General features: G+C 42.6%; 1 protein-coding gene across 1 annotated transcript; it reads left to right on the top strand.

The window, feature by feature from the left end:
* Window positions 1–165: 165 nt before the first annotated feature.
* fasn (fatty acid synthase) lies at window positions 166–26655 on the top strand. Its single transcript, XM_029527197.1, has 41 exons — window positions 166–467; window positions 5328–5463; window positions 8344–8496; window positions 8578–8751; window positions 9294–9494; window positions 9862–9984; window positions 10562–10677; window positions 11090–11224; window positions 11557–12016; window positions 12157–12344; window positions 12669–12858; window positions 13054–13148; window positions 13337–13471; window positions 13741–13944; window positions 14338–14453; window positions 14727–14902; window positions 15052–15243; window positions 15357–15437; window positions 15733–15918; window positions 16041–16220; window positions 16290–16496; window positions 16622–16938; window positions 17031–17432; window positions 18132–18296; window positions 18384–18499; window positions 18659–18813; window positions 18926–19129; window positions 19247–19397; window positions 19521–19699; window positions 19914–20033; window positions 20392–20514; window positions 20851–21074; window positions 21246–21441; window positions 21553–21704; window positions 22193–22284; window positions 22373–22767; window positions 23034–23444; window positions 23537–23748; window positions 23841–23939; window positions 24719–24970; window positions 25452–26655. Exons 2-41 carry the CDS (start codon window positions 5337–5339, stop codon window positions 25587–25589), a joined length of 7542 nt encoding a protein of 2513 aa, XP_029383057.1. The 5' UTR covers window positions 166–467; window positions 5328–5336; the 3' UTR covers window positions 25590–26655.
* Window positions 26656–26925: the final 270 nt, after the last annotated feature.

The following is a 26925-nucleotide window of genomic DNA, read 5'->3' as shown; positions in this document are numbered from 1 at the left end:
ATGGAAGCGAGCAGTTCTCGGTCCACAGCAACCTGGCCGTCCGGTGCAGAGGGGGAAGATTGAGTGGTGGGGGGGGGGAGTGAGCTTGAACCTTAGTAACACCATCCAGCCACATTTTTTTCCTCCTCTTTCCTCTGGGTGACTACTGGGGCGTTCAACGAATTACTTCATCACTGGCTGGATCCGAGAGCCCAGCCCTTTTTCTCATTGGATTGCGTGGCCAAGCCAAGCTATCAGCCCATGTGGCGTGGCCAGACAGAATGTGAGACATTTAAATTCAGAGGAAAAGATTCAGTGGAGCATCGAGGGCCAACATTAACCGTACGAAAGGCAGCCTTCCCTCCCCGCTTTTCACCAGCCGAGTGCAGCTGAAGTTCACACCGGAGAAAGACTACATGCCATACGGGTGCTAACTCAACAGCCTCGCGTTAGTGATTTTGTTTTTTCTCCCGGGACGTCAAACACAGGTAAGTTCGCTAACGATTATTAGCTCATCGTCCTCATGACGCGTACAAGGAGACATGAACGGGGAAGCTAATGAAACTCGACGTTTTTTAATCTTCCACATTGGCCTTGTGTTCTACATTTGACTTGTATAACATAGACATCGTTACGCAGCATTTATTTCCTTGCAACTTTCTTTTTTAAATAAATGACTCGAGCTGTTTATTTGCTTCCCTATGATGGAGATAGAATATGCTGGTGGATCACGTGCAAGTCAAAATGAATCATTAACACCCAGCACCTTTTAACGTTGCTTATCTTCCTGCTATTATGTGATGTAAACCAATGATACAGGCCATTTTAAAATCCCCCTTCAAAAAAAAAAAAAAAAAAAATTGGCCTAAATATCTCAACACCCAACACATCTCTACAAAGCAAAATAGTATTCACTATAAAATATGTTAAATGTGTCAGTCATCCATTTGAAAGGTTTTTATAAGATAAAGCTGAAGTTAAGTTGTTGTTTGTCTTGCCCTGATTCCAGTGTCTTCAGCATCCTCATTGTCTGGGCATTTGCCCTCATCTATTCAGGAATTAATCCACCCTAGTTACATGATCCCTTACTGGAGTAGTATGTAGTAGCTGTTGTCTGCTCCAGTAAATACTACTGACCTGCTATTATTGTTATGATAGTGAAGGTGTTGCTGGCAGACTCAGCCTTGGAAGATACTAACAATAAGCTGTGATTAACACCCTGCAGGCAGGCTCCTGCCCAGTAAGACAGCCTGCAGGTCAGTGAGGTCACCTGCCATGCTGCTACACGATGTCCAGAGAATGAATCTAATCTTTGTATTTTTTTTTTTTATTTTATTTTATTTTATTTTTTATTTTTTGAAGAGGCCATTTATTTTATAGTGACTACTATCAGAGTCTGAAGCTAGGATATGTTTAAGTTGATCCAAATGATATGAAAACAGTTTGTCTTTGTAGTTTGACTTCCACATTGTGGTTGAGCGACATGGTTCCAACCACCTTACCCACTTAGTTTGTTCACAAGGCTCCAAGCAAATGCAAGTTTTGTGGAAAATTAATTAAAACAATGATAAGATTAACTAGGAATTGATTGAACTTAAGTAATATGTTTAACCCAAATATTTGCCTATCAAAATGCAGTTTAGGCAACCAATAGGCAACAGGAACACTTAAAGTTTTGTACTTGCTGTCAGACCGTGAGAGAGCAATAGAAGAAAGAATCCAATGTGACATAAAAGTGCTGACATTACAATGCAAACCAGGAACGAGCTTCTCTTTGTCACTGCTTTGTGACAAGTCAGGTCTTGTTGAGAGTTGCCGCTGCAACTCAACTAAACACTGAACACCCCTAAACATTTTAATATCCACAATGCTGGGGCTGATGGGACAATACACAGTCCTTGTTGAATACAGCACAAGGCCAAATTGGGCAGGCACACTTTGTAGAGTGCTGAGTAATTGTACTGTAGATGTATTACCTTGGCCAGTCTGAAGCTATCATGTATTTTTCTAAACCCTAGAGTCGTGTGCAGGGGTGTTAGTGTGATGAAGGTCAGCTAAAGCTAGATGTTGCACTTAAGGTGCTACATTAGGTTTAATCCAAAGCCATTGTATCCTAAAGCTCAAATCCTCTCAGCTACTGAGCTACAGTAAGGGCTATGTCAGAGTGGCCTACTGTGATTCCATCCGGGTTCACAGACAGTTTATGAATAAGTATTTTTTTTTTTTTTTTTTTTTAAGTCAGAAAAGTAGATTTTCAAAACAGGAAATTGACTCTCTACTTCTTAGCCCACCCAAAATGTTAGGTTTTGTTATCCTCCAGAGAACTGGTTTAGAAACTGCTACCCATCCTGACCACTCTGATAGTGTTTTTTTGTTTTTTTTTGATTGGGCTTTTGTTAATTGGATGCTTGCTTTTGAGTTTTTTGCAAATGTTTTTATCTGCAAGAAAGTTACTTTGCTATGCCACTTCCAGGCAACTTTGATGATCCATCCTCTGGTGGTTCTGGGGGTGTTGGCCATGCTTTGTATACAGCTGATCCACTTCCAGCAAAGTGTTATAGAGTTTATGCACTACCCCAGAGTAGTTTTTATGTGTTTAATTAGACTTTGATTATGCTCCTAATATCACAATGTAACTTAGTGAACAATGATCTGCTGGACATTTAAAGAGTTAGATAAGTACTGTCTGCTGTTTTGAATTACTTGAGGATTGTTTGGAACAAAACTCACTAAAGGACAAAACTTTGGATTATTATTTAACTGTAGTGTCAGACTTTACTCCATTGTGTTGATAGATTGATAATAGGGGTGCAGCAGTACAGGTAGCTCACAGTACGGTATGTACCTCGGATTGTGGGTCATGGTTTCGGTGCGCGTTTTGTGCATAAAGAGACTCCCCCCCCCAAAAAAAAAAATTATTTATTTATTTTGCTTGTCAGAACAAGTCCCAAACAATTCTGGTACTGAATAATACTTTAAGCTAACAGTTGGTTAAAAAAACACAACACTTGGTCGTAGACTTGCTTACTACTTACACCATAATGTGTATAAAAAATTAAAGCACACAAAAGTAAACAAAAAACACAAATTTTGAAATGCCCCTTTAGCAATGTATACTTGTATACGTAAATAGCAGCAGTGATGGAAATAATGGCGTTATTTCTTTCAGTGTGTGTGTGTGTGTGTGTAATGGCGTTATTTCTTTGTGTGTGTGTGTGTGTGTGTGTGTGTGAACTCGCGGGGAAGGGTTTTCACCTGGACAGTCGGAGACACAGACAGACCGTAACGTGACCTGACTTGTACCGTAAACTCACGGGACATAAAGGCATATTGTTCCATGCAGGGTGAACTGAACGGTTTGGTATTTTACAGAGTGCCGTCTCATCCCTAATTTATATATATCTATGCACGCATGCACACACACCATCACTTGCTCTTCTGAAGGGCAGGAGGATGTGGGGGTTGCTCTTGTAGGATGACAGTGCCCCCATTTTGATGTGATATAAAGGTTCTCTATAACTGAACAGCACTTAAGCTGCTTGAGAGGCTTGTGTTAGAGGACTACTTTACTAAAGACGATGGCTGAACTAGTTAATCAAAATACCATCCAAATGGCCAAACCAGCCAAATGCACTATCAAAATCAATATTTTATAATATGTTACAGCATACAATTTTAAACTAGAGTACCACTCATGCAAGTCATGCAAAAAGGGATTTTAATTTAAAACAATTTCAAAAACATAAAAAAAGTCTTGGGTCTGAGCCTTTTGAACAGATCCACATCCTGTGCTCTAATCAATAACTTTGCAAAAACTTGGATATTAGCACCTATCGCAGGCTGAAAAACAACCAGAAGTGTTAAATCTAAATAAAGCATTGCAGTGTTGCCCTAGTTCAGCCCTAGTCTAAAATCCCCAGATATTAAGGAATGTGTGTGGTCGGTTGGTTGACCACAGCAAAATTTCTTTTTCATTAATTTAGTTTTCCTACACATTGTTCAGCCCTGCTAAAGACCCTGATATACTCATGGACTGCCAATATGAACACAACTCTAATATGCAGTCTGCAGGCACCAGTGTTTGTTACATGACTCCAGAGGCCCCTGAGCTACACATACACAATATGAGTTTAAGCTACTTCACTCACTGTCTTGTAACCGCCAAAGTGTTCAATGTCATTTGAGTTGCTGCTGTTTGTGTCACTCACTGTGTCACACTGGCTTGACTCATCTGTAGCTTTACAAACTATTAAGTGAACACCCACAGTCATCTCTGATTACAGCAGACTGCCTCCTATAAAGCTGAATTACATTTCAGGCTTTTGTTTTCTTTTTTCTACTCTGTATCTATTAACATTATAGCTGCATCATATTGATGGTGAAAATGTTGTGTTTTCACTTCCTTGTTTACATGAAAAAGGGCATGTGAGGTGAAATTGTAGCATCGTAGGCTGATATGTGTTGTGTGTTTTCATAGAGGGAGGCTGTGCATGACGGCAGGGCGGCTACTTTACGCTGCGGATGTATGCGTTAATGTAGCATGTCCCAAGCATCCAGCTGACTGATTGATGTGTTTGTGTTTGATCCTGCTGACATGGAAAGGCCTGGCCTAGAAATAAGGAACAAAGGCCAAGTTATATATATACACACACACACACACACACACACACACACACACACACACAGTTCAACACATACACACACTATCAGCAGACTACATTGTTTGCGCCATGTGCTCTTTCATGCATGCACAGAGGGACTCCTTTCAAACATGCCTGTCATCTCACATTTCCCATCTTTGTCATAAAGCATTTCATGGCTGTTGAAAATATTTATTTTCCCAATAACACACTGAATCGTAAGTACTAGTGAGTACTGAGTACTGATAAAATGCAACTACCCACAGTGTATGCATTCACACTCTTAGTCACCTTTCCTCAGTATAAGTTGATTAGGAATTCAAGCATCCATTCAAAAATTCAATTTCTGAGAATCTCCTAAAATACCAAGTGTGGGTTTTGTTTTTGTTTTGTTTGTGTTTTTTCATTTATTTATTTTTTATTTTTCTAAGACTACTTTGGCATGTGACAAACTTTAAATAGGCATTTTAGTGGCAGCATCACTTGCTTGAAACATAAAGTTATATAATATATTACTTATAATTGGAAAAACCCCTCACAAAAATGAACCACACCTCTGTTATAATATTGAGATACTTGGCCTGGACTGCGTCAAGATGTAAACTTTGTAAACGGTCTAAACCTATTGCGTTGCTTATTTTCATCACAGTCTGTATTTGATGTGTGACCCCTCTCCTTTCTGACATACCTCTCTCTATCTGTGCACAGTGATTCAGCATGGATGAGATAGTTATAGCAGGCATATCGGGACGCTTGCCCGAGTCCAACAATCTGGAGGAATTTTGGGAAAACCTTATCAATGGTGTAGACATGGTAACAGAGGACAACCGGCGGTGGACACCAGGTGAGATCCCACATAAAGCTGGATTTGATTGACTGTTCAGGGACAGACATGCAGAGAATTAGTTGATTGCTGCAAAGTGAGCCTCCAGCACCACTTCTGTTTTTTTTTTTTTTTTTTTTTTTTTTTGTGTGTGTCTCTATCACACTGCTGAGCATTTTATGACTGAGAAAACAGATATCAGCATTAGTTTATGGGAAATCTTAGATAAACCATTTGGGATTGGGGCAAAACGGAATTTACAAATATGCCTACATTTACTGTCTGGGGAAAAATGCGTGCTTTTCTGTGACATTCATTTTACCGTTTTAATATACAATTAAAATGTAGCATGTGAAAAATAAAGCTGCTAGAGCTGTTGTGTAAAATCTTCACTTCTAAAACCTAATGGTATAATTAGACATTTATAAAGTAAAAAATAAAATAAAAAAAATACAGGTGTCACAGGAGGGTGTTTGGTAAGAATAATATACAGTTAGGCTGCTTTGAACTCCAACATCCTAGGGCAGCAGTCCCCAACCCCCAGGGTGCGGACCGGTAAATTAAACACACATCTCTAATACTCAGGGACAGTATAGTGGATAGATAAATGGATGGATGGATGGATATAACTTTATTTATCCACAAGGGGAAATTCCCCATGATGGAGGGTTGGGGCTGTGTGTGTCATCTGAAGGGCATAACGATCCTCTAGTCACTATGTTTCTCAATCAGATGCTGCACAGATGCTGGACCATAGAAATGCACACAAATTAATCCACCTGGAATATGCCCTTGCATGTGTTTGAATTTAATGCCATCATGTGGCTGATGTAATGCCCGAATGGCACTTTTTTTATGGCAGGAATAGATGAAACCTGGCTTGACCTTACTACTGGCCAAACCCTGCACAGTTTTTCCCAGAGATCCTTGGGTTGTTGCCAGATTAGTTCTTTCAAATGTCAGTTGTTGTTTTTGTTGTTTTTTTTTTTTTTTTTTCTCTCTCTCGCCCCCTTTTTTTTTTTTTCTTTTTTCTTTTTAAGACCTCGACATAGCCTTACCCATTTACATATTTCATTTTCAGTGTGAGCTTTTTATTATTATAAATAAGATGCAGGAATACCACATCTCAGCAGTTTAATTTTCCAGTACCATTCTACTCTACTTAACTTTTATTTTTATAATTTACTTTTTCATTTCCTTTTTTCTTCCTGGTCTTTACTTTACTGTCCCACTTGTTCCCATCCTCCATCTCTTGCTTGCAGTTTTGTCCTCTGTGAATAAAAGACCCATCCCTCAGTATCTGGCAGCCATTTCGAACTGGCATTCATGTGCTGAAAGGGTTGGGCTGGACAAGCTGACACTGCTGAGACCACACAACAGGCATCAAGAGAGAGTAGGCAGAATAGGAGGCAGAACAGAGAAAGGTTCACCAGAGAAACAGAGAATGAAATAAAAGAGATGAAAATGGGGAAACGACAGAGGGAGGGTGGCATGAAAAAGGGAGTCCAGGCTGGATAGGAGGCTGCTGCAGCTAAAGACTCAGTATTAATGAGTTCCCCCCATAGGACATAAAAACTTTGAGTGCAGCTCATTCACTGACTACAGTTAGTAAGGTTGAGCATGGTGACCCCTTTTTGAGATTTTGTTGATTTTATGACTTACTTTACTTAAGTTTGTATAGATTGAAAACCATATTGATCTTTTCATGCATTGTATTACAGATGAGACTGATCTGATATATCTTGAGTTACGGTCAGATTGTGCTTAGTTTAGTATTAAAACAGTGTGATAAGACACACTGAACTACATGTTATATGGTTTGCTTTTTTATCTTCTTGAAAACAGGGTTGCAAGGGTTAAAATGGTCTCTGAGAAAGTTGAATCGAGGGTGAATGGACTAAACTAATCCAGTGCCCTTGATTCAACTCTCTCAGAACTATGACCTGGATGACCTGTACAGACAAAAGGTTGAAATTAGAATTTGTAGTTTTCCAGAGGGGGGCGGGGGTTATGCGAGAACTGTTTCTTGTTGAACAATGAATGCAGTGATTGTGAGCAGCTTTCTTCAGTATTGTTATTCACACTGACGCTGCAGGTCTTGATGACTGTACAGAGACCAGAACCAAATTTTGTGCTCACCAACTGCATCTGAATACCTGTACAATATCAAAGGATGCTGCACAGTGGAACTATGCATACACTGTTGGGAGTTTCTTACTTACAATGTGTGGAATTTCAATTAGAGCCACTTCACTTTTTGCTGCTGTATGTTAAAGGGAGCAGCACCCCCTGTTGGCTTAAGTGGTAGCTTTCTTAACAGAAAAGCCCGAGTAAAATGTCTTGGCTACACAGGTATTTTTTGTGTTGTAGTTGTTTCATATGAATGATGTGGATGGTGTGTTGGAGAAGTTTTTAGCTGCAAATTGAAGTAATAGCTTTACTGACATGGATATTATAGTTGTATAAGTGTTGTGTTCCATGTAATTTTATATCAAATTATTAATATAATTGTAAGTTTTTCCTTGCCACTGTTGCCAAGTGCTTGCTCATCTGGGGATCTGTTGGGTCTCTTTAAATTTTATAGAGTTTGGTCTAGACCTGCTCTATAGGTAAAGTGCCTTGATGTAACTTTATGATTTGGCACTATACAAATAAATCTGATTTTGATTTAATTCAATATCAATTAAACATGAATACATCACATGCTCCTCCTCCCCCATTGTTTTGCTTCTCTGAACCAACCCACCAATGCTTTTTCTGTTGCCATAACTGTCATCAAACAACATTAATTAATGAAATGCTCAGGAACTAGTGTATGATGAGGTGATGCTTTGTTTCAACACAGTCTGTGCAGTAGACCTAAAGCTGAAAAATGACTTTTCTACTCTTTCTCTTTTCCAGGCCTGTATGGTCTTCCCAAAAGGAATGGTAAACTTAAAGACATCAGTCACTTTGATGCAGTATTCTTTGGAGTCCACCCCAAGCAGGCCAACACTATGGACCCCCAGCTCCGCCTCTTGCTGGAGGTCGCCTATGAAGCCATTGTAGATGCAGGTGAGGAAAAAGTACAGATATCAAAATTAATGAGTGAAGACCAAGAGAATTGTTTCAAAACAGTGATGTGGTTTGATGCAGGACTGAACCCAACTACACTGCGTGGCAGTAAGACGGGCGTTTATATTGGGATGAGCAGCTCAGAGGCTGTTGAGGCGTATACCAGAGATCCAGAGGAGCTGCTTGGCTACAGCATGACTGGCTGCCAGCGTGCTATGTTGGCCAACAGAATCTCCTACTTCTTTGACTTCAGTGGTATGCAAACAAATACATTTCCAGTCTTTGGGTTCTAGTTTGATGTTTTTATGATGGTACATCTGGCATTTTCTCACTGTTGGACTCAGTGTCTATTATTTTTGGTAATAACCGCAACAAGGATCTGTATCAATACAGTAGACATCTTGACCAGACTGGAGTAATTGCTGGTTTCTTTGGTTTCCCGCTCTGTCAGAAAAAAAGACATTTGGACACCTACCACACAATACAGATCTAACTAACTCTAGATTTCTTATCAAATTGTTTTCACGTCACTTTTATACAAATCACAGAATTTCACAAAAATTATTGACATCAGCATGATGTCGTAGACCTATTAGTAGATTCTGAATTTAATATTGCATTTGCTGTTTATTAAAGTAAATTTGCAGGACACCTGAGCCTTACAATATACCAGTGTTTTTCAGTGTCATTTAGTGAGTTTCCACAGTTTACCATATTTTGGATCTACTCACCTACTCCTGGTTTTCATCCCGTTACTTTTTTCTAGCACTCACCCCCCCCCTCTTCTCCTCCTATAGGACCCAGCATTGTTATGGACACAGCCTGCTCATCCAGCTTGTTGGCTCTCGAAAATGCCTTCCATGCCATTCGCCAGGGATATTGTGATACCGCTCTGGTGGGAGGTGTTAATTTGATACTCAAACCAGCCACCGCAGTGCAGTTCTTGAAACTGGGCATGCTCAGTCCTGAGGGGACCTGCAAGTCTTTTGATTCATCAGGTAGAGGCCTATGAGTGGTTTTTAAGACACCAACCATAAACAACGCTCTCTCTCCCTTGTTCTCCACATTCATAAAGGTCAAGAACTGAGTTTCACCATTTTGAAGTTGATTGTTTATAAGACCAGTACTTGAATGATGATTTTTATATTTGTCATTAATGAATGGGTTCAAACCCCAGCCATGACGCAAATGCTGGTCCAAAGCCCAGCTAAAATGGGTGGTGGGGGGATTAATAAATCAGTTATTATTAAACATTTTAATGTAATTTGCAAAAAAAGTATGATGGGGTTAACTGGCAATGTTTCAAAGAATCTTCTAGCCGTGTGTTTACTATTATAGATCTCAAATTTATATAATTCTGTGCAGGAAATGGATACTGCCGCTCTGAGGCAGTTGTGACAGTGCTGCTGACCAAACGATCAGTAGCTAAAAGGATCTACGCCACAGTGGTCAATGCTGGGAACAACACAGATGGATATAAAGAGCAAGGTGAGGAGGCACACCAACAGCCTGCAACCACAATAAAGATTTCACTGACCCTGTAGGCAGACCTAGGTGAGAGGAGACAAAGCTTAACATTCCTATAAGAGAAATGTGTGAGCCCTGGTAATGTTGTGAAGGTCTACTTCAAATGCTTTAAATTAAAATAATCCCCAGTTTAAAAGTTCACTGTCTTTGATGGATAAAAGGGGAAAAAACAGCTGGTTTCAATATAAGGCAGATACAATGGAAATAGAATGCACTAAATTGTATTTTGAGACACTCATACTGTGATAGTTACATTTTATACTGTCTGGTTTTTGTGTGTAGTTTTTTTTTTTTTTTTTTTTTTTTTAAACTGCATTTGGCGATTGCAGCTCAGAAAGTTATTTCCATCAGGAAGAGTAAGATCTGATATAACCTTGCTATGTTTCTTGCATCTGCAGTCTTCTTTTTAGTAAAGTCAGTAAGAACAGTGTTTGTGTTCAGTTAGGGACTATCACTGTTACACTGACCAAGTGATCAACTGCTGTACGGTTTTGGTTTGGTGTACTTCCCCTAAAACTCTCTCTCTTTTCGCCCTCAGGTGTAACATTTCCCTCAGGTACGATGCAGCAGAGGTTAGTTCAATCTCTCTACCAGGAGGCAAACATCACTCCTGAACAGGTGGAGTATGTTGAAGCCCATGGGACCGGAACAAAGGTGTGTTTACACAAACATCCTGTTTTATGATCACATTTCAGCTGGTCTTCATTGCAGGCCTTTGTCTTGACAAAGGCCTGCAAATCTATCCCCTCCTCCTGCTCTCATTGTCTCCCTACATTCTCTCTCTCTCTCTCTCTCGCACTCACTCACTCAACCTGTCCTTCCTTGTCGCCAAGTGCTTGCTCATCGGGGGATCTGTTGGGTCCCTTTAAATAATTTAATAACTTAAATTAGTTTGGCCTAGACCTGCTCTATGTGTAAAGCGCCTTGATGTAACTCTGTTACGATTTGGCACTATACAAATAAATCTGATTTGATTTGAAATCCATAAAAACATGCTACATATGGTAATTGTGAAAATAAAATAGTCAGTCAGCAGGAGCATCTCACCTCTGATTTCTACATGCAGGTTGGGGACCCCCAGGAAGTAAATGGCCTTGCTGGCGTCTTCTGTAAATCAAAGCGAGAGCCTCTGCTTATCGGCTCCACCAAATCCAACATGGGACACCCAGAACCAGCCTCTGGTCTGGCTGCCCTGGCAAAGGTAACACTTCTGTTATCAGCTGATCTGAAGAGTCAATGTGACAACCACTTCCTGTTTCCTTTCCCTTTTTTTTTTTTTTTTTGCAATTTAGTGATAACAGACAGATTAGCTGTTTCTTTTCCTATATATCTGCACAGTAACACAAGTCTAATTTAGGTTGTACCGGGATCATAGAAGCTCTTCCAGCCCTTAACATCTAAGCTCAACTGAGCTTGCCATCCTGCTGCTCCTTTCTTCATGCTGCAAACAAAGCATCTGATAATGAGCTATTATAATTATTTCAGCTTTTCTTCCTGTCTTTTGCTAATACTTGTTTAAACTCCTTTAAATAGGTCTTGCTGTCTTTGGAGAAAGGTGTCTGGGCTCCCAACTTGCACTTCAACAACCCTAACCCTGACATTCCAGCCCTCACCGATGGTCGAATTCAAGTTGTTGACCGGCCTATTCCCGTCCGAGGAGGCATAGTAGGTATCAACTCATTTGGATTTGGCGGTTCAAACGTTCACGTGATTCTTCGTCCCAACGAGAAAAATGATGCGACTGCATCACCCAGAGAGATTCCCAGGGTGCTTCAAGCCTGTGGCCGCACAGAAGCTGCAGTGAGCACAATGCTCCAGAAGGGGAAGGAACACACTGCAAACGACAGCTTTCTGTCCTTGCTCAATGAGATCTCAGCAGTTCCTACCACCAGTATGCCATACCGAGGCTACACTCTGATTGGCTCTCAAAGTGACATCATGGAAGTGCAGCAGACACAGGCCTCTGCCAGGCAGCTCTGGTATGTCTGTTCAGGTGAGTTACCTAACAGATCAGTGAAATTTCAGATTTAAGCTTAAGTTATATGTGTGGCAGCTGCTGCCTATTATTTGTAGAGCAACACGTTTGCAGCTAGTGTGTGTGTGTGTGTGTGTGTGTGGTTTTTGTGTTAACAGGAATGGGGACACAGTGGGCAGGTATGGGCCGTAGTCTTATGCAGCTCCCAGACTTCAGTGAGTCTATCCTGCGGTCAGACGCAGCACTGAAGGACACTGGCCTTGTTGTGTCTCAAATGCTCATGGAAGCTGACGACACCACATTTGAGGACACTGTTCACGCCTTTGTTGGCCTCGCTGCCATACAGGTACAGTGGAGCTCTGGTCGTTTTTGTGGTAATTATGAGAAGAAGATCCATGCTGGTTCTGTCATGACAGCTTCTTAATTCGAATGTTCAAAAAGTTGCTTTCATATTGTCCAGGAACTGTTTGTTGCATTTGTGATAATTATTCTTCTCTTGTAAGATATCGTTTTCTGTCTGTGTACTCCACAAGTTTAAATGTGTGTGTGTGTGTGTGTGTGTGTGTGTACACACACACACACACACACGTAACACAAGGAACAAGACACACAACAAAAAACACAAGGAAGTGAAAGTAAGCCCATATATTTTTTTTTTCCTTTGTGACAGATTGCTCAGATCGACCTCCTAACTAAGTTGGGTCTTCAGCCTGATGGCATTGTGGGACATTCGGTGGGAGAGCTAGCTTGTGGTTATGCTGACGGCTCTCTCAGTCACACTGAGGCCATCCTGGCTGCCTACTGGAGAGGCCGCTGCATCAAGGAGGCCAACCTTCCTCCAGGAGGCATGGCTGCAGTGGGTAAGATGGAGAAGTGCAGTGACTCTTATTATAACCATATACCTTTATATAACCATATTTCAGCTGCTAGTTTTATGACAGAAGCACGATGGGATTATTCATCCCTATTTTCAATGGCAAAGAATAATTTTCCTGTCATTGATTTAGTAATTTACTGCATTTGTCTTACCTCTCTTCTTCCTGTTTGTATTCCAGGGTTGACGTGGAAAGAGTGTATAGAGCAGTGTCCTCAGGGGATCGTTCCCGCCTGCCACAACGCAGAGGACACTGTCACCATCTCCGGTCCTCAGGTCAGACATTCTGTCAGACTTGTCTCTGACAGCCCCATAAACACAGAAAACAACATTTGCCTGTTTGAAAACACTTAATATGTCAGGGAAACTTATTTTGCAGGATTGAGAAGGTTGTAAAGGCATATCTGAAACTGGCAACCAACTGTGCATCCAGGCATCTGACAGATGTGTTTATATTTCATCAGGATGCGATCAGTAAATTTGTATCCGAGTTAAAGGAACAGGGGGTTTTTGCGAAGGAGGTGCGCAGTGCTGGCGTTGCTTTCCATTCCTACTACATGGCCTCCATTGCTCCTGCTCTGCTGGCTGCCCTGAAGAAGGTAGGTAGCTCTGCTGTGTGTCTGTGAGGCTGTGACAACTGTGTGGTTTACTGGGGAGCACAGTTCCATTGCTATTCAGTGTAGCAATGTATGGAAAGTGATTTGTTTTTTTTTTTTTTTAGGTTATTTATTGTTAGTAAGTTGAAAGAAACCAGGCTTATAGATAAGTCACATTAGCATTATTATAGTTGCATCACACACATCAATTACATTTTATGATGTTTGTGATGTATTTGAATTAATGATATGAAGTGTGGTCTTTTGTGTAGGTGATCAAGGAGCCACGAGAGCGTTCGTCCCGCTGGGTGAGCACCAGCATCCCTCAGTCTGAGTGGGGCTCACCTCTGGCTCTGTACAGCTCTGCCGACTACCATGTCAACAACCTGGTGAGCCCTGTGCTGTTCCAGGAGGGCCTGAGTCTGGTTCCTGAAAATGCTGTGGTAGTGGAGATAGCACCTCATGCTTTGCTGCAGGTACATTCAGCCTCAACACTGCTGAAAAGTAGTCAAATAGTTTTCTGTCCTCACAATGATGCAACTAGGACAAGTCAGAGGCCAGAATGTATCCACTGAATCAGTATCAATGTGAGACTGCTTAGAGAGTCATCTCCCCCATCATATTGCTCAATTGATTAAAATTGGCCCTTTCACGATCGTTCCTAGACTTTTTAGCTGGAGGCAGATGATATGTATCTCATTCCTGGGGGACTTTGTAGTCGGTCAGGCCATTGTTTAGATTGCAGCTCAACTTCCTGTCTGTCTAAACTCAGTCTCCAAAGAGAAACTTTGAAAGAAAAAAGACGCTCTGTGGTTAAAAAATCTGTGAATCAAAGTGTTATGGACTTTTCTTCCCTGTTTTCTACACAGGCCATTCTGAAGCGTAGCCTGAATTGCTCTTGTTCCATCCTCCCTTTGATGAAGAGAGGCCATACCAACAACCTGGATTTCTTCCTCTCAAACATTGGCAAAATCTACATGAATGGGTCAGTAAATGCCTCTTTATGTCTATCTCTATCTGTCTGGCTGGGGGATCTTGTAAAGCAAGCTAATATTAGAATTAGGGTTGTCCATCCTGTTCCATTATTTGTCAATCAAAAATCAATCAAATCACAAACCACAAATCAAATGTTTTTATTTGTGATTGGAAAAAACAGCACACAATGAAAGCAATGAAAAAAATTTACCTTTTGATTGATCAGCGATTAATACAGTAACACTGACAGCCCTAAATTGAATCCTTCTTTCCTCCTCTTTAGCATCAATGTGGACAGTAATGGCCTTTGCCCAGCTGTGACATATCCTGTGCCACTTGGAACACCTTTGATATCCCCCTTAGTAAACTGGGACCATGCCCAGACCTGGAATGTTCCCAAGGTTGAGGAATTCTCATTTGGTTCAGGAGGATCCAATTCTGCCACCATATACAACATTGGTAAGAAAAACACATCTGGATTATACTGAGCACTGTGTCTGCCTTCTCCGATCATTTAACAAAAAAAAAAAAAAAGCCAAAAACAAACAAAAAAAAAAAAAAACAAAAACCAACACACTTGATTTGGTCTGTGTCCAAACCAACAACAGACATAAATCCAGAGTCTCCAGACTATTACCTGATTGGACACCGCATTGATGGGCGTGTCCTCTACCCGGCAACTGGCTACCTGGTGCTCGCCTGGCGTACCCTTTTGAGAAGTAAGGGAGCTGTCATGGAAAACACTCCAGTAACATTTGAAGATGTCACCATCCACAGAGCCACCATCTTACCAAAGACCGGTAAGAGAAGAGCAGCATCTGCAATGGCAATGCACCAATGATCCGCTCAACTTCCTGTTCATTGTTGATCTGTTTTTGTCTCTCTGTCCTTTCTTCACCTCTGCTCCTCTCAGGTTCTGTTCAATTAGAGGTGCGGCTCATGCCGGCCACCAGCAGGTTTGAGGTTTCGGAGAATGGAAACCTGTCTGTCAGCGGTTGGTAGTTTTCCTGTGTTTTGTTGGTAGTTTCTGTTTCTCTTTGGGACTGTTTGTCAGCTAGAGATATTCATTTATTTATTTTTCAAATTCTTAGGATATAATATGTGATTTCTTTCAGTATTATTATTTGGAGCACATCAATAAAGTTTTGAAATATTTGCTCCAATCATTTCTGAATCTTTAACAAATAAACAAGTCATCTCAGCAGTAAGTCCACAACAAAATGGAGGCAACTAGTTGGACCAAAGAGACAACAACTGAGTGAATTAAAATGCACACATTTGATTCTCAGGCAAGGTGAGCCTTTTGGAGGATGAAGCCCTTGACTCATTCCGCAGTCAGATAAGTCGGCAAGCTGCCAACCACGAGAGTGACCCCAAAGTTAAGCTGACAGCTCATGATGTCTACAAAGAGTTGCGACTGCGTGGCTATGAGTATGGGAAGACCTTTCAAGGCATCTTGGAATCCAGCAGTGCAGGTAACAATGTGTTTTTGTCCATGTAAAAGAAATTAGTTAATTATATCCCAGCTCAAAGTAATGGGCTAATAATGTTAATGTTTTTGCTCAATTTCTGCAATCACACAATTGGCTGTTTCCAGGAGACAGTGGGAAGCTGCAGTGGACAGAAAACTGGGTCACCTTCCTGGACACAATGCTGCAGATGATCGTGGTGGGGTTGTCAGGCCGCAGTCTGCGTTTGCCGACCAGAATCCGCTCAGTGTGTGTTGACCCAACTGTCCATAAGGAGAGGATCGCTGATTACACTGATGGAAAACGTGGTGAGTGTTATTTTTGTGTTTATGTTTTCAGTATAGAACTCGACATTTAAACTTTTTCCAATTTCCAAGCTGTGGATGTCCAGGTGAACCGTTGCCTTGACAACATTGTTGCTGGTGGGGTCCAGATCTGTGGCCTGCATGCCACTGTGGCACCAAGGCGCCAACAGCAGCAGAGTCCCCCCACCCTGGAGGAGTTTGTGTTTGTTCCTTATTTGGAGACAAGCGAGTGCTTGACAGCAAATGGAAAACTTGTAGAGCAGCTGAGGGTCTGCAAAGGTAACAGATAAACCCTCTTATGTCACATTTGAACATATTATTCCTCGATTTCTTCTTGTAAAATAAACTTAAATCATTTTTCAATTGTTAAAACCTTTTAACACTTGATGAAACTCTCCAACTAGGGTTAATACACAGGCTGCAAAAAAAGTTGGCCCTTCATGGTGTAAAGCTCTCCATCCCTGGGCTGGAAGGGGAATCAGACAGCCCTATGCCCAGCCCTGAACCCTCTCAGCCAGGCCTGGAGCGTCTGCTGGCCGTGCTCTGCAGCCTTGAGCTAAACGGGAGTCTTCACTCTGAGCTAGAGCAGACTGTGGAGAAAGAGAGGGCGTGTCTGCTGCAGGACAGCTTACTTCAGGGCCTGCTGGACAACCCCACCCTCAGACACTGCCTGGACATCGCCATGGAAAACAGCATGCCCGGCAAGATCAAAGTCCTGGAGGTAAGATGAAGAACTACATTAAAGTCTTAACAGTGGACCTAATTGAGATCCATATTTATGTTAAATCTTCTTCACTCTATAACCAATGCCAGGCTTTCGCCAACGATGGCCAGCTCTTCTCTCGTGTGGTACCCCTCCTCAACATCCAGCCCATGATGCATGTAGACTATACTGCCACAGCAACCAACATGGATCTTTTGGCCCCCCATCAAGTCACCCTGAAGGAGCTGGCAGTCACTCCAGCTCAATGGGACCCCCTCACGGGACCAGCTCTTGGAGGCTTGGCTGGAGGAGCTGACCTTGTGATGTGTAACCACACCTGGGGACCTGTAAGGATGGAGCCTAGGCTGCTGGTGGAAAATCTGTCTTCTGGAGCCAAAAAGGGAGGGTTTGTTATCCTCCACACCCTGCTGAAGGGAGAGACTCTAGGTGAAACTGTTGCCTTCCTCTCCAGCACCAATCAGAGAAGTGGTCAGCAGGGACTACTCTCACAGGTCAGTGGAGACCATTTTAGGGATTCTTCACCCTTCTTAACATTCTGAGGTCCAGCACATAAATAAAATAAAAGGATAAAGTATCACAATAAGTTGCTTCACAAAGTATCACTTCCAAACTCACTATTGAAATTGCTGTTTCTCTTTTGCTACACACACAAAACTTTTCCCTTGGCCTTAGCAAGCAAATGCTGCACATTGCCATGTCATTTTTTTGGTTTGTTGATATGGTCCATTTTCCACCAATAGGAAACCAGGTGTAATTTTTCTCTCTGCTTGTGAGCATTTTCTTTAGAATAGCCCATTTTTCCGTTCCTTGCTTCACCAACCACGTGACAATATTCAGGAAAAAGCATGACATAAATTATTTACCTTAAGTTGGGTTTCACTTTTTCAACACAATTTAAAAACTGGTATATAGTTTGAAGTCTGCGCTTCCAACACACTTTGAAAAGGCGAATCAGCGAGGCTGTGTCTTACTGCCACATCATCTTAAATCATTCTTGTGATTTGGACACGCTGGTGTGTCTGTCAACTTTGAAGGGTTAACACTCTTTACCTGTTTTGGCATCTCGAACACATCTTAGCGATGGGACCTATAGAAGAGTCATTCTGTCAATCTGAAATGTTTTAAAACTCAAAAACACTGGTAGCAATAAATGGGATGTTTTACTGATATTATGTGCCTCTTCCTGAAAGGATGAGTGGGAGAAGGTGTTCTCTGAAGCCTCCCTCAATCTGGTAGCAGTCAGGAGGTCATTCTATGGCTCAGCCCTCTTCCTTTGTCGTCGTCGGTCACCTCAGATAGAGCCTGTTTTCCTTCCCGTGGACAGCACTGACTACAAGTGGGTGGACACACTCAAGGTGGGTTCCATGTCCCTCTCTGTGTCATAATGTGTTAAAGGTATCACATTACAGTGTCAGAACTGTAACTGTGACTCTGTCTGGCAGGCGATGATGGTAGAGTCATCAGACTCTCCACTGTGGCTGACAGCCTCTCAGGCTAACTGTGGCATTGTGGGAATGGTCAACTGTCTACGACAGGAGCCAGGAGGCAACAGGATACGGTAGGAATCCTCTACCAGCCATAGTGGTGTTGACTTACCAACAGTAATGTGTAGATGTAGTTGAAACCTTATACTTGACTTTATTGTGTAGCTATTTATAATTTGGTCAATGAAGGTCCCTTCTTAATGCCAGACTCCTCTCTCCTGCCCTGTCACCAGATGTGCATTTGTATCTAATTTAAATGAAACTTCAGAAATGCCGAGTCTCAAGCCAAGTCAGAAGGCCATGCAATCAGTGCTGGAGAAGGATCTGGTTATGAACGTGTTCAGAGATGGACGCTGGGGTGTCTTCAGACACCAGCTTATTACTCATGGTACTTGAATGATTATACTTGAGTTATTCTATTTTCCAGATGTGTACAGCGGAAACATTTAAGAAACTTTGAACATGCTTATTACAACCTTGCACTCTTTTTGGATTTCCAGATCTTAATCAAAAGTTGACAGATCGGGCATATGTCAACGTGTTGACCCGAGGTGACCTGTCGTCTCTGCGATGGGTCGCCTCCCCTCCCTCCCACTCTGTGACCAGCAAACCCAACATGCAACAGTGTCGCGTCTACTACAGCTCACTCAACTTCAGGGACATCATGCTCGCCACTGGCAAACTGCCACCAGATGCTATTCCAGGTGTGGGCGGGGGGGTGGGGCTTTTTTTTTTTTTTTTTTAAATCTTCTTCTTCTGCCATTTTAAAAACGGTCCCCTACAATCACCTTAACTCACCTGTTTTGTCCTACATGCTGCAGGTAACCTAGCTCTACAACAGTGCCTGTTGGGAATGGAGTTCTCTGGGCGTGACCCCACCGGCAGGCGTGTGATGGGGCTGCTCCCTGCTCAAGGCCTGGCAACAAACGTGGATGCTGACAAACGCTTCCTGTGGGATGTTCCCTCAAGCTGGTCAGTATCACAGTTATGTGTGTGGGATCCAAAAACTGGGAGGCTTTCAGTTGTTTGTTAGTTTAGGGACCTATGAAAGTGTAGTTCATGAGCAGAAATGTAATGTTTATTATTTGTGTGCAGGACACTGGAGCAGGCAGCCTCAGTACCGGTGGTATATGCCACAGCCTACTACTCTCTGGTGGTGCGCGGCAGGCTCCGCGACGGAGAGAGTGTTCTCATTCACTCGGGGTCAGGGGGTGTTGGCCAGGCGGCTATCGCCATAGCACTCAACAAGAGATGCAAAGTCTTCACTACAGTTGGTTAGTGCTTCAGAATCAGAGACACCCTGGAAATAACAGCAGTTGGCTCTGATCTGATTCATTATTCCTAGCTATATTTTTTTTTATATTATTTTACACAAAGCCCAATTTTGCCTCTTGAGGATAGACAATGCTCACATCATAATTATGATATGAAATTGAATAGCATACAAACTATAAGAACATGATCAACCCTGTTTCTTTGGTGTCACAGGATCCACAGAGAAGCGGGCGTACCTGCAGGAGCGGTTCCCTCAGCTCTCAGCAGAGTCTTTTGCAAACTCCAGAGACACTTCGTTTGAACAGCACATCCTGCTCCACACACAGGGCAAAGGTAAACACCCCCTACTTCTAGAATTTTCTCTGTTTTAATAAATTTTCGCTGAAATAGCGGCTACATCGAAAAAACTAGGTGATCCAGGAGACCAGCCCTAAATCCACTTTGGAAACTAAATTATCAGATTTGGTTTGTCACCAGCTGCAATATAACAAAGCTCACAATTGTGTCTCTCTTTGTCTGGCTTAGTTTAAATAATGCAACATTTGTTCAGTGCACAGAACATAGCACATACAAAATATATATATATAGACACACACACACATGCAGGGCAGCTCTGTGAGCTTAGTTAGAAACAAGCTATCAAACTTTGTTCTATATGTGACCTATGCTGTGCTGTATGTGTGTATTTCAGGTGTGGATGTGGTGCTGAACTCTCTGGCTGAAGAGAAGCTACAAGCCAGCATCCGTTGCCTTGCCCGACATGGGCGATTCCTGGAGATTGGCAAATTTGACCTGTCCAACAACTCCCCACTGGGTCAGCAATAACACACTCAGTAACAGTTATTTCTTTCATTTCACCAACTGCCCTAAAAATACATAAAAAAAAAAAAAAAACAAAAAAAAAAAAACTATGGATGAACAGATACTCCACATGATCGTCAGTTGCCTGGAATAGATGATCAATAGAGTGTCTGGGTGAAATGTGGCTATTTTACTAATATAGGAGAGTGGGCCAAAATATCTGCTTGTTGTGACATAACAGCTGTGCCTTCTTGTTCATCAAAATTCTCTGCGTCCATGACAGTTAGTTTGATATGCCACTGCTCTGACCTCGAACAGTTTTTCATTCACGTTTCTTCAATTGTTGCAGGTATGGCTCTCTTCCTTAAGAATGTGGCTTTCCACGGCATCCTGCTTGACGCTCTCTTCGAAGAAGGCAATCGGGAGTGGGAGGAAGTGTCTCAACTGCTGAAGGAAGGCATTGTGGGAGGAGTAGTTAAGCCTCTTAAGGTCACAGTGTTTGAGAGAGACCGAGTGGAAGAAGCATTCAGATACATGGCTCAGGGCAAACACATTGGCAAGGTCCTCCTTCAGGTGAGCTCTGACCTTCAGCTGAGATCAGTGTGCGAAGATTATAAAATCATTGTTAATTGACCAACCTGTTATGATGAATCAACACAAGAATAAAACATCATAAAACTGATCTGAAAGAGGCAGATTCTTCAGGTGATGCACATCCTCTCACTAGTTCTTCTCTTGGCACAGGTCTGTCATGAAGAGAAAGGTGCAGCAGTCCAAGCACCTTCCTCTGTTCCAGCTATCTGCCGCACCTTCTGTGTCCCCTCTCACTCTTACATCATCACAGGTGGACTGGGAGGCTTCGGTCTGGAGCTTGCTCAGTGGTTGATTGAAAGAGGAGCACACAAACTGGTGCTGACGTCCAGATCAGGCATCAGGAACGGTAATACTCAATGACACAAGGCTTTTCAAAACGCTGCTTGTTGCTCCTTGTGTACCATGTGCTGCTGTAGTTATGCCTTTACCTCACAGTCTTCTTTGTACCTGTTCTTAGGATACCAGGCAAAACGAGTGCGTGAATGGCAAAGCCAAGATGTGGAGGTGCTAATTTCAACCAGTGATGTCAGTACGTTGGAGGGAACAGAACGGCTCATTACCGAGACCAGAGCACTTGGTCCAGTGGGTGGCGTCTTCCACCTTGCCATGGTAACACACTGAGCTAGCGCACCATCAGTCCATGTTAGCCATTCATGGTCCTCAAAGGATGAAGATAACATACTCCATTCAACTGTGAGGTTTACATTCCTAAACTAAAATCTAGTTCAAATTTACCAATATATTATCTTGTGACCAAACATCAAAACAAATAAGTAATCACCTTCAGCTCTGCTGTACATGCTAAACTTTATTATCATTAGCATGTTGACCAAATACAGAATTGTTCTTCATACAGTTTAAGATCCATGGTTTGAATCTCATGTTCAGAATTATTTGTGAATATGTTTTTGGAGGTTTAACTTACACACTGATGTGGATCTGATTCTTCACTTTACTGATATTTATTACTAATTGTTATTCTACTGCTTCTGGATGGCTCTTGGAGGTCGGGGTCACTGCTGGCTTTTTTAACTTCCCAGTGATTCCACTTTGAGCTGAACTGAACTGAATCAACATGTTGAACATGTCATCACCAGGTGTTAAAAGACGGCATGTTGGAGAATCTGTCTCCTCAGCATTTCCTTGAAGTAAACAAACCTAAATATGACGGCACCATGAACCTTGACTGGTAAGAGAGACACATGGCATAATTCTTCTCTTCCCTGCCATTTTTGTGTCTGTGGATCTTAACGCACTGACCTCCATTTCCTCCCCAGTGTGACAAGAAAGCTGTGTCCAGAGCTGAAGTACTTTGTAGCCTTCTCCTCAGTCAGCTGTGGGCGAGGCAACGCTGGTCAAAGTAACTACGGCTACGCCAACTCATCCATGGAGCGGGTGTGTGAGAAGCGACGCTATGACGGCCTGCCCGGACTGGCAGTTCAGTGGGGTGCCATTGGGGATGTGGGCGTGGTGCTGGAGACCATGGGTGGCAATGACGCAGTGATCGGCGGCACTCTCCCCCAGAGGATCGCATCTTGCATGGAGGTGCTGGACCTCTTTCTGTGCCAGCAACAACCAGTCATGTCCAGCTTTGTGCTGGCAGAGAGGACGGTGGTAAAGAGCGAGGCAGGAAACCAGAGAGACCTGGTGGATGCCGTGGCTCATATCCTGGGTGAGCGCCAAGCACAAAATACATCAGAGATACTCATAAATAATCATGTCTGGTATCTGTGGCTCATCTGAAATGGCCAGCTCCAGCTGTTACAAGTGTGGTTATTGACTGTGTGGTGTGTCTGCCACAGTCCGCCATAGTTCAATACATAACCAGGATTGAACACTCACTTTCCTGAATTATGATTTGACCTTTTTTTATTTTCAGTTTTCAGTATTTCAGACCAGAGAGTCACCTTGTCCTTCTCCTTCTGTCCTCATTTTCAGGCGTGCAGGACATTAACAGCCTAAATGCTGACGTCTCATTGGCTGACCTGGGCCTGGACTCCTTGATGGGTGTGGAGATCCGCCAGACTCTGGAACGCGACTATAACACTGTCATGGCCATGAGGGAGATCCGCCAGCTTTCAATCAACAAGCTGCGAGAGCTAGCTAATAGGGATTCCTGTACAGAATCTCAAAACTCCACAGCTAAGGATGGTGTTCACACTCAGTTGCACACTGACCTTAAGCTACTGTTAGTCAACCCCAATGGCCCCACAGTGACACCACTCAACAAGATCCAGAGCCAGGAGAGACCACTGTTTCTCATCCACCCCATCGAAGGCTCCATCACTGCCTTTAAGACGCTCGCCTCCAAGATCAATGTGCCTTGTTACGGCCTGCAGTGCACAAAGGGTATTTATAGATAGAAATTAAAAAAAGTTTGTGGATTTTGTTACAATGTAACAAGAATAATTTCATTCTGTGTCACCCCTTCCTCCCCCCAGTGGCTCCTTTGAACAGCATCCAGTCCCTCGCAGCCTATTATGTGACCTGCATCAGGCAGGTTCAGCCAGAAGGACCGTATCGAATTGCTGGCTACTCCTTCGGTGCCTGTGTGGCGTTTGAAATGTGCTCTCAGCTGCAGACCCAGAAGCAGTCTGTGGAGTCCCTCTTCCTGTTGGATGGATCACACTGCTATGTGGCAACGTACACACAGGTAAGTGAGAGAAGCTCTACACTTACATATACACAATGAAATCACATTTCTGATTTCAAACGGGGTTTGTTTGACTATTGTTTTGTTTCCAGAGCTACAGAGCCAAACTATCACCAGGGAAAGAGGCTGAGGCTGAAACTGAAGCCCTGTGTGCCTTCATTCAGCAGTTCATTGAAATGAAATACAGCAAGGTAAGATTGTTATCACAGCCCCTTGGGGGGCCCTAACAGACCCATATCATGACATCACTGGCTTGACGATGACCAACAAGCCTCTAAAACAACATAGTCCACAGAATTTATTTAACTCAATTATGAATAACCAGGACACCGAACTAAGACTAAATTAAACCAACAAGAAACAACCACAAACACTCCATGCTGAGCAACAGCAAATCTGCAATCCTTTCCTCCTTCTGATGCTGGGACCAGGGCTGTTGTAGTTGCTGCTGTAGCCAGCTGCAGCTCATTAAGGCAGGATCAGGGATATCCAGGGCAGAGCTACATGGACAAAGGACAAACCTGGGCAACTGAGTGGTGATCCGACTCAATCCTGTTTCTTAACACCTCGGGGTGAGAATTTATCCCCCTCTAATGTGGTGACGCAGCAGGTGAATGGACTGGAGGTGTAGCTTGTGTGGCCTGTTTGTCTAGAAGGGCGGTCTTCCCGTCAAGGCCAACGTCACAAGAACACAGCCGACTTCAGAGGGGAAAAAAACTTAATTCTGTTTTTTTGTTATGAATTCTCCAGCATACGTTTCTTGTTTGCTCATGTTTTTTTATGTCATTGTCAACTTTCTGACTGTATGACAAGTGCTCAGATCAGAAAGCATATTAAATATATGAACAAGCAATTAGAGGGTAATTAAGTTATGGATCAATGTGGCAGCCAGATGTGTAATGGTGTGGGTCTGTGGGTCTGCCACTTCTCTGCTGGTCTTCATCAAAATTTGATTGGTATTCCTCTGCAGATCCAGGAGGCTCTGCTCCCACTGTCGGACCTGGAGGCACGTGCCAATGTGGTGGTGGACCTGATCACCTCCAATAACAAAAACATCAGCCAAGACTCTCTGAAATTTGCTGCCATGGCCTTCTACTACAAACTGAAGGCTGCCGAGAGCTATGTGCCGGCCACCACATACCACGGCAATGTGATGCTACTGCGTGCTAACAACAGCAACAACTACGAACAGAACCTGGGGGCTGATTACAAGCTCAGCGAGGTAATGTGTATTCATCAATTGGAACAGGTTAAACGTCATGGTCACTGTGACCTCACAGAATTCTTTTTTTTTTTCTTTCTTTTAGCATAACAAAGTGATTTATTTGATATTAATAACTTCATGTAAATTTAGTGAGACATTATGATGAAAACTTAGCTGTGACATCATAATGCTACATTTTCTAAATTCACTCCAAGTTTTATGAGTCTGGACAGACAGGTGTTAACAAGACAACCTGCACTGGCATTGATATATCATCTCGTTCCCGGAGCAGTCTGCTACCAGCATGCCTCAGCAGCTCCATTCTTTTCTTTTCAGTATGAAAAGACTAAGTACATTCTATATTTATACTCTTTTGCTCTTATTCTAATAGTTATTATTGCACATCATCCTGCCTCCCCATATGTATCTGTTGAAAGTGTGAAGTTTTTGAATCTGTCTCCGTGGAAACATCCAGTATGTTCTGTCTGCACTCCTTCAGGTCTGCGACGGCAAAGTTTCGGTTCACGTAATTGAGGGAAACCATCTGACCTTCCTTGAGGGAGAGGGGGTGGAGTCCATAACCAGCATCATCCACAGCTCACTGGCTGAGCCCCGAGTCACAGCAAGGGAGGGCTAGATGAGCCTCACTCCCAGCCCCGCCCTAAAACTAATTTCATAACATTCCTAAAACTGGCCTCTTCCTACACTTAATCCACACTGTAGGTTTTACTGAGAGAGTAAAATAATGGACATAGCTTGTTTACATTGTGTGCCATTTTTCCCTTGTACCCCAAAAGCACCTTATACCTTCTCAAATCTCATCAATCAAGTAGACACTCTAACCTATCAGAGCTCCTCGCTGATATCTTCCTGTCAGGTAGATCAAATCTGCTGTCACATCGTCGTGCCATAAAACGCAGTGTTTCTCGACCTTCACACTGGGGTTTTGGGCCAGACGCTGTGAGAAGACATTTACATACTAATTAAGCCTAACTGTGCATGTTTATAATCTCTCTGCTATCAAACTGTAAAACATTTGCTAACGTGGGAAACCTTTGTCATTGGGTGAGTTGTGTTTCAGTGACCTTCTGCAGCTTCAATGTGAAAAATGTGCAAATCCTGTTTCTGTGATTTTGCTGACAGCTGATCAGCGACTCATCCTTGCAGCACCAGATTAACCTATGAATGAACAGACTGACAGGAAACAGACGCCTGAGTGTGTCTGTGTGTCCCTGAGGTCAGTGGTTAATTGACAGTATTTTACCAACAGTTATGTACTGAATAGGCTTATTGCAGAAATGTCTCCCCTTTTTTTGCTCTTAGGTTGTAAATGATTAGTAAAGCACCTGTTGTATGTGGATTTAACTGATCTGAACAGCAGGGTCCTGAGTGAAAGGGGGGCAGTGGAGGCCGTCTATACCTCCTGTCCTCTCTATTCTGCTTTGACACTGTAATCCAGCATGAGCTGTCTCTGACTCCCATGACCTCACTTATTTCCATGAGCCTAGTCCAATTCCACAGAGCAACAGCCAGCCAGACTCCTGAGGCCTCAGGTCTGGTCAGTGAAGGGCCTGGTGGCTGGAAGCCAACATAGTCATCGACTGTGAAGAAAAGGAGAAGGAAGTGACAGTTAATGTTTTTCTCTTGTATTGTAATATTACCAGTATGTATTGTTACAACTAATAAAAGCATCTCACTCAGTGTTTTGTGACTATTTTGTTTTATTTTCCCTTAAACCCATCATCATCAGATCCATACACATGAAACTAACTACTTCACACACTGGAAACATTACTGGTACTTGCTTCTGTCACAAAAATATATTAATATACATGGGAATGATTAGTACAATTTTTATTGAAAAAGTTTCTGAATCTGAGCTACAATAAAATCTGTTAGCCTAATGAAGATGTTCACTGCAAAATAAGTCAGTCAGTGCAACTGTTGGAATATATCTGCAATGAAGTTTCGCC

This window comes from Echeneis naucrates, chromosome 19 (assembly GCF_900963305.1).
Source record: "Echeneis naucrates chromosome 19, fEcheNa1.1, whole genome shotgun sequence".
Classification (NCBI taxonomy): Eukaryota; Metazoa; Chordata; class Actinopteri; order Carangiformes; family Echeneidae; genus Echeneis; species Echeneis naucrates.
The sequence above is the reverse complement of the archived record's forward strand: the minus strand, read 5'-3'. Positions and strand labels throughout refer to the sequence as shown.

Coding starts and splice junctions, on each gene's coding strand:
- fasn (XM_029527197.1), top strand. CDS start 5,337: ATGGATGAGATAGTTATAGCAGGCATATCGGGACGCTTGCCCGAGTCC. Junction 14,903..15,051: donor TGCCACCATATACAACATTG/GTAAGAAAAACA, acceptor AACCAACAACAG/ACATAAATCCAGAGTCTCCA. Junction 22,768..23,033: donor TGCCGTGGCTCATATCCTGG/GTGAGCGCCAAG, acceptor CCTCATTTTCAG/GCGTGCAGGACATTAACAGC.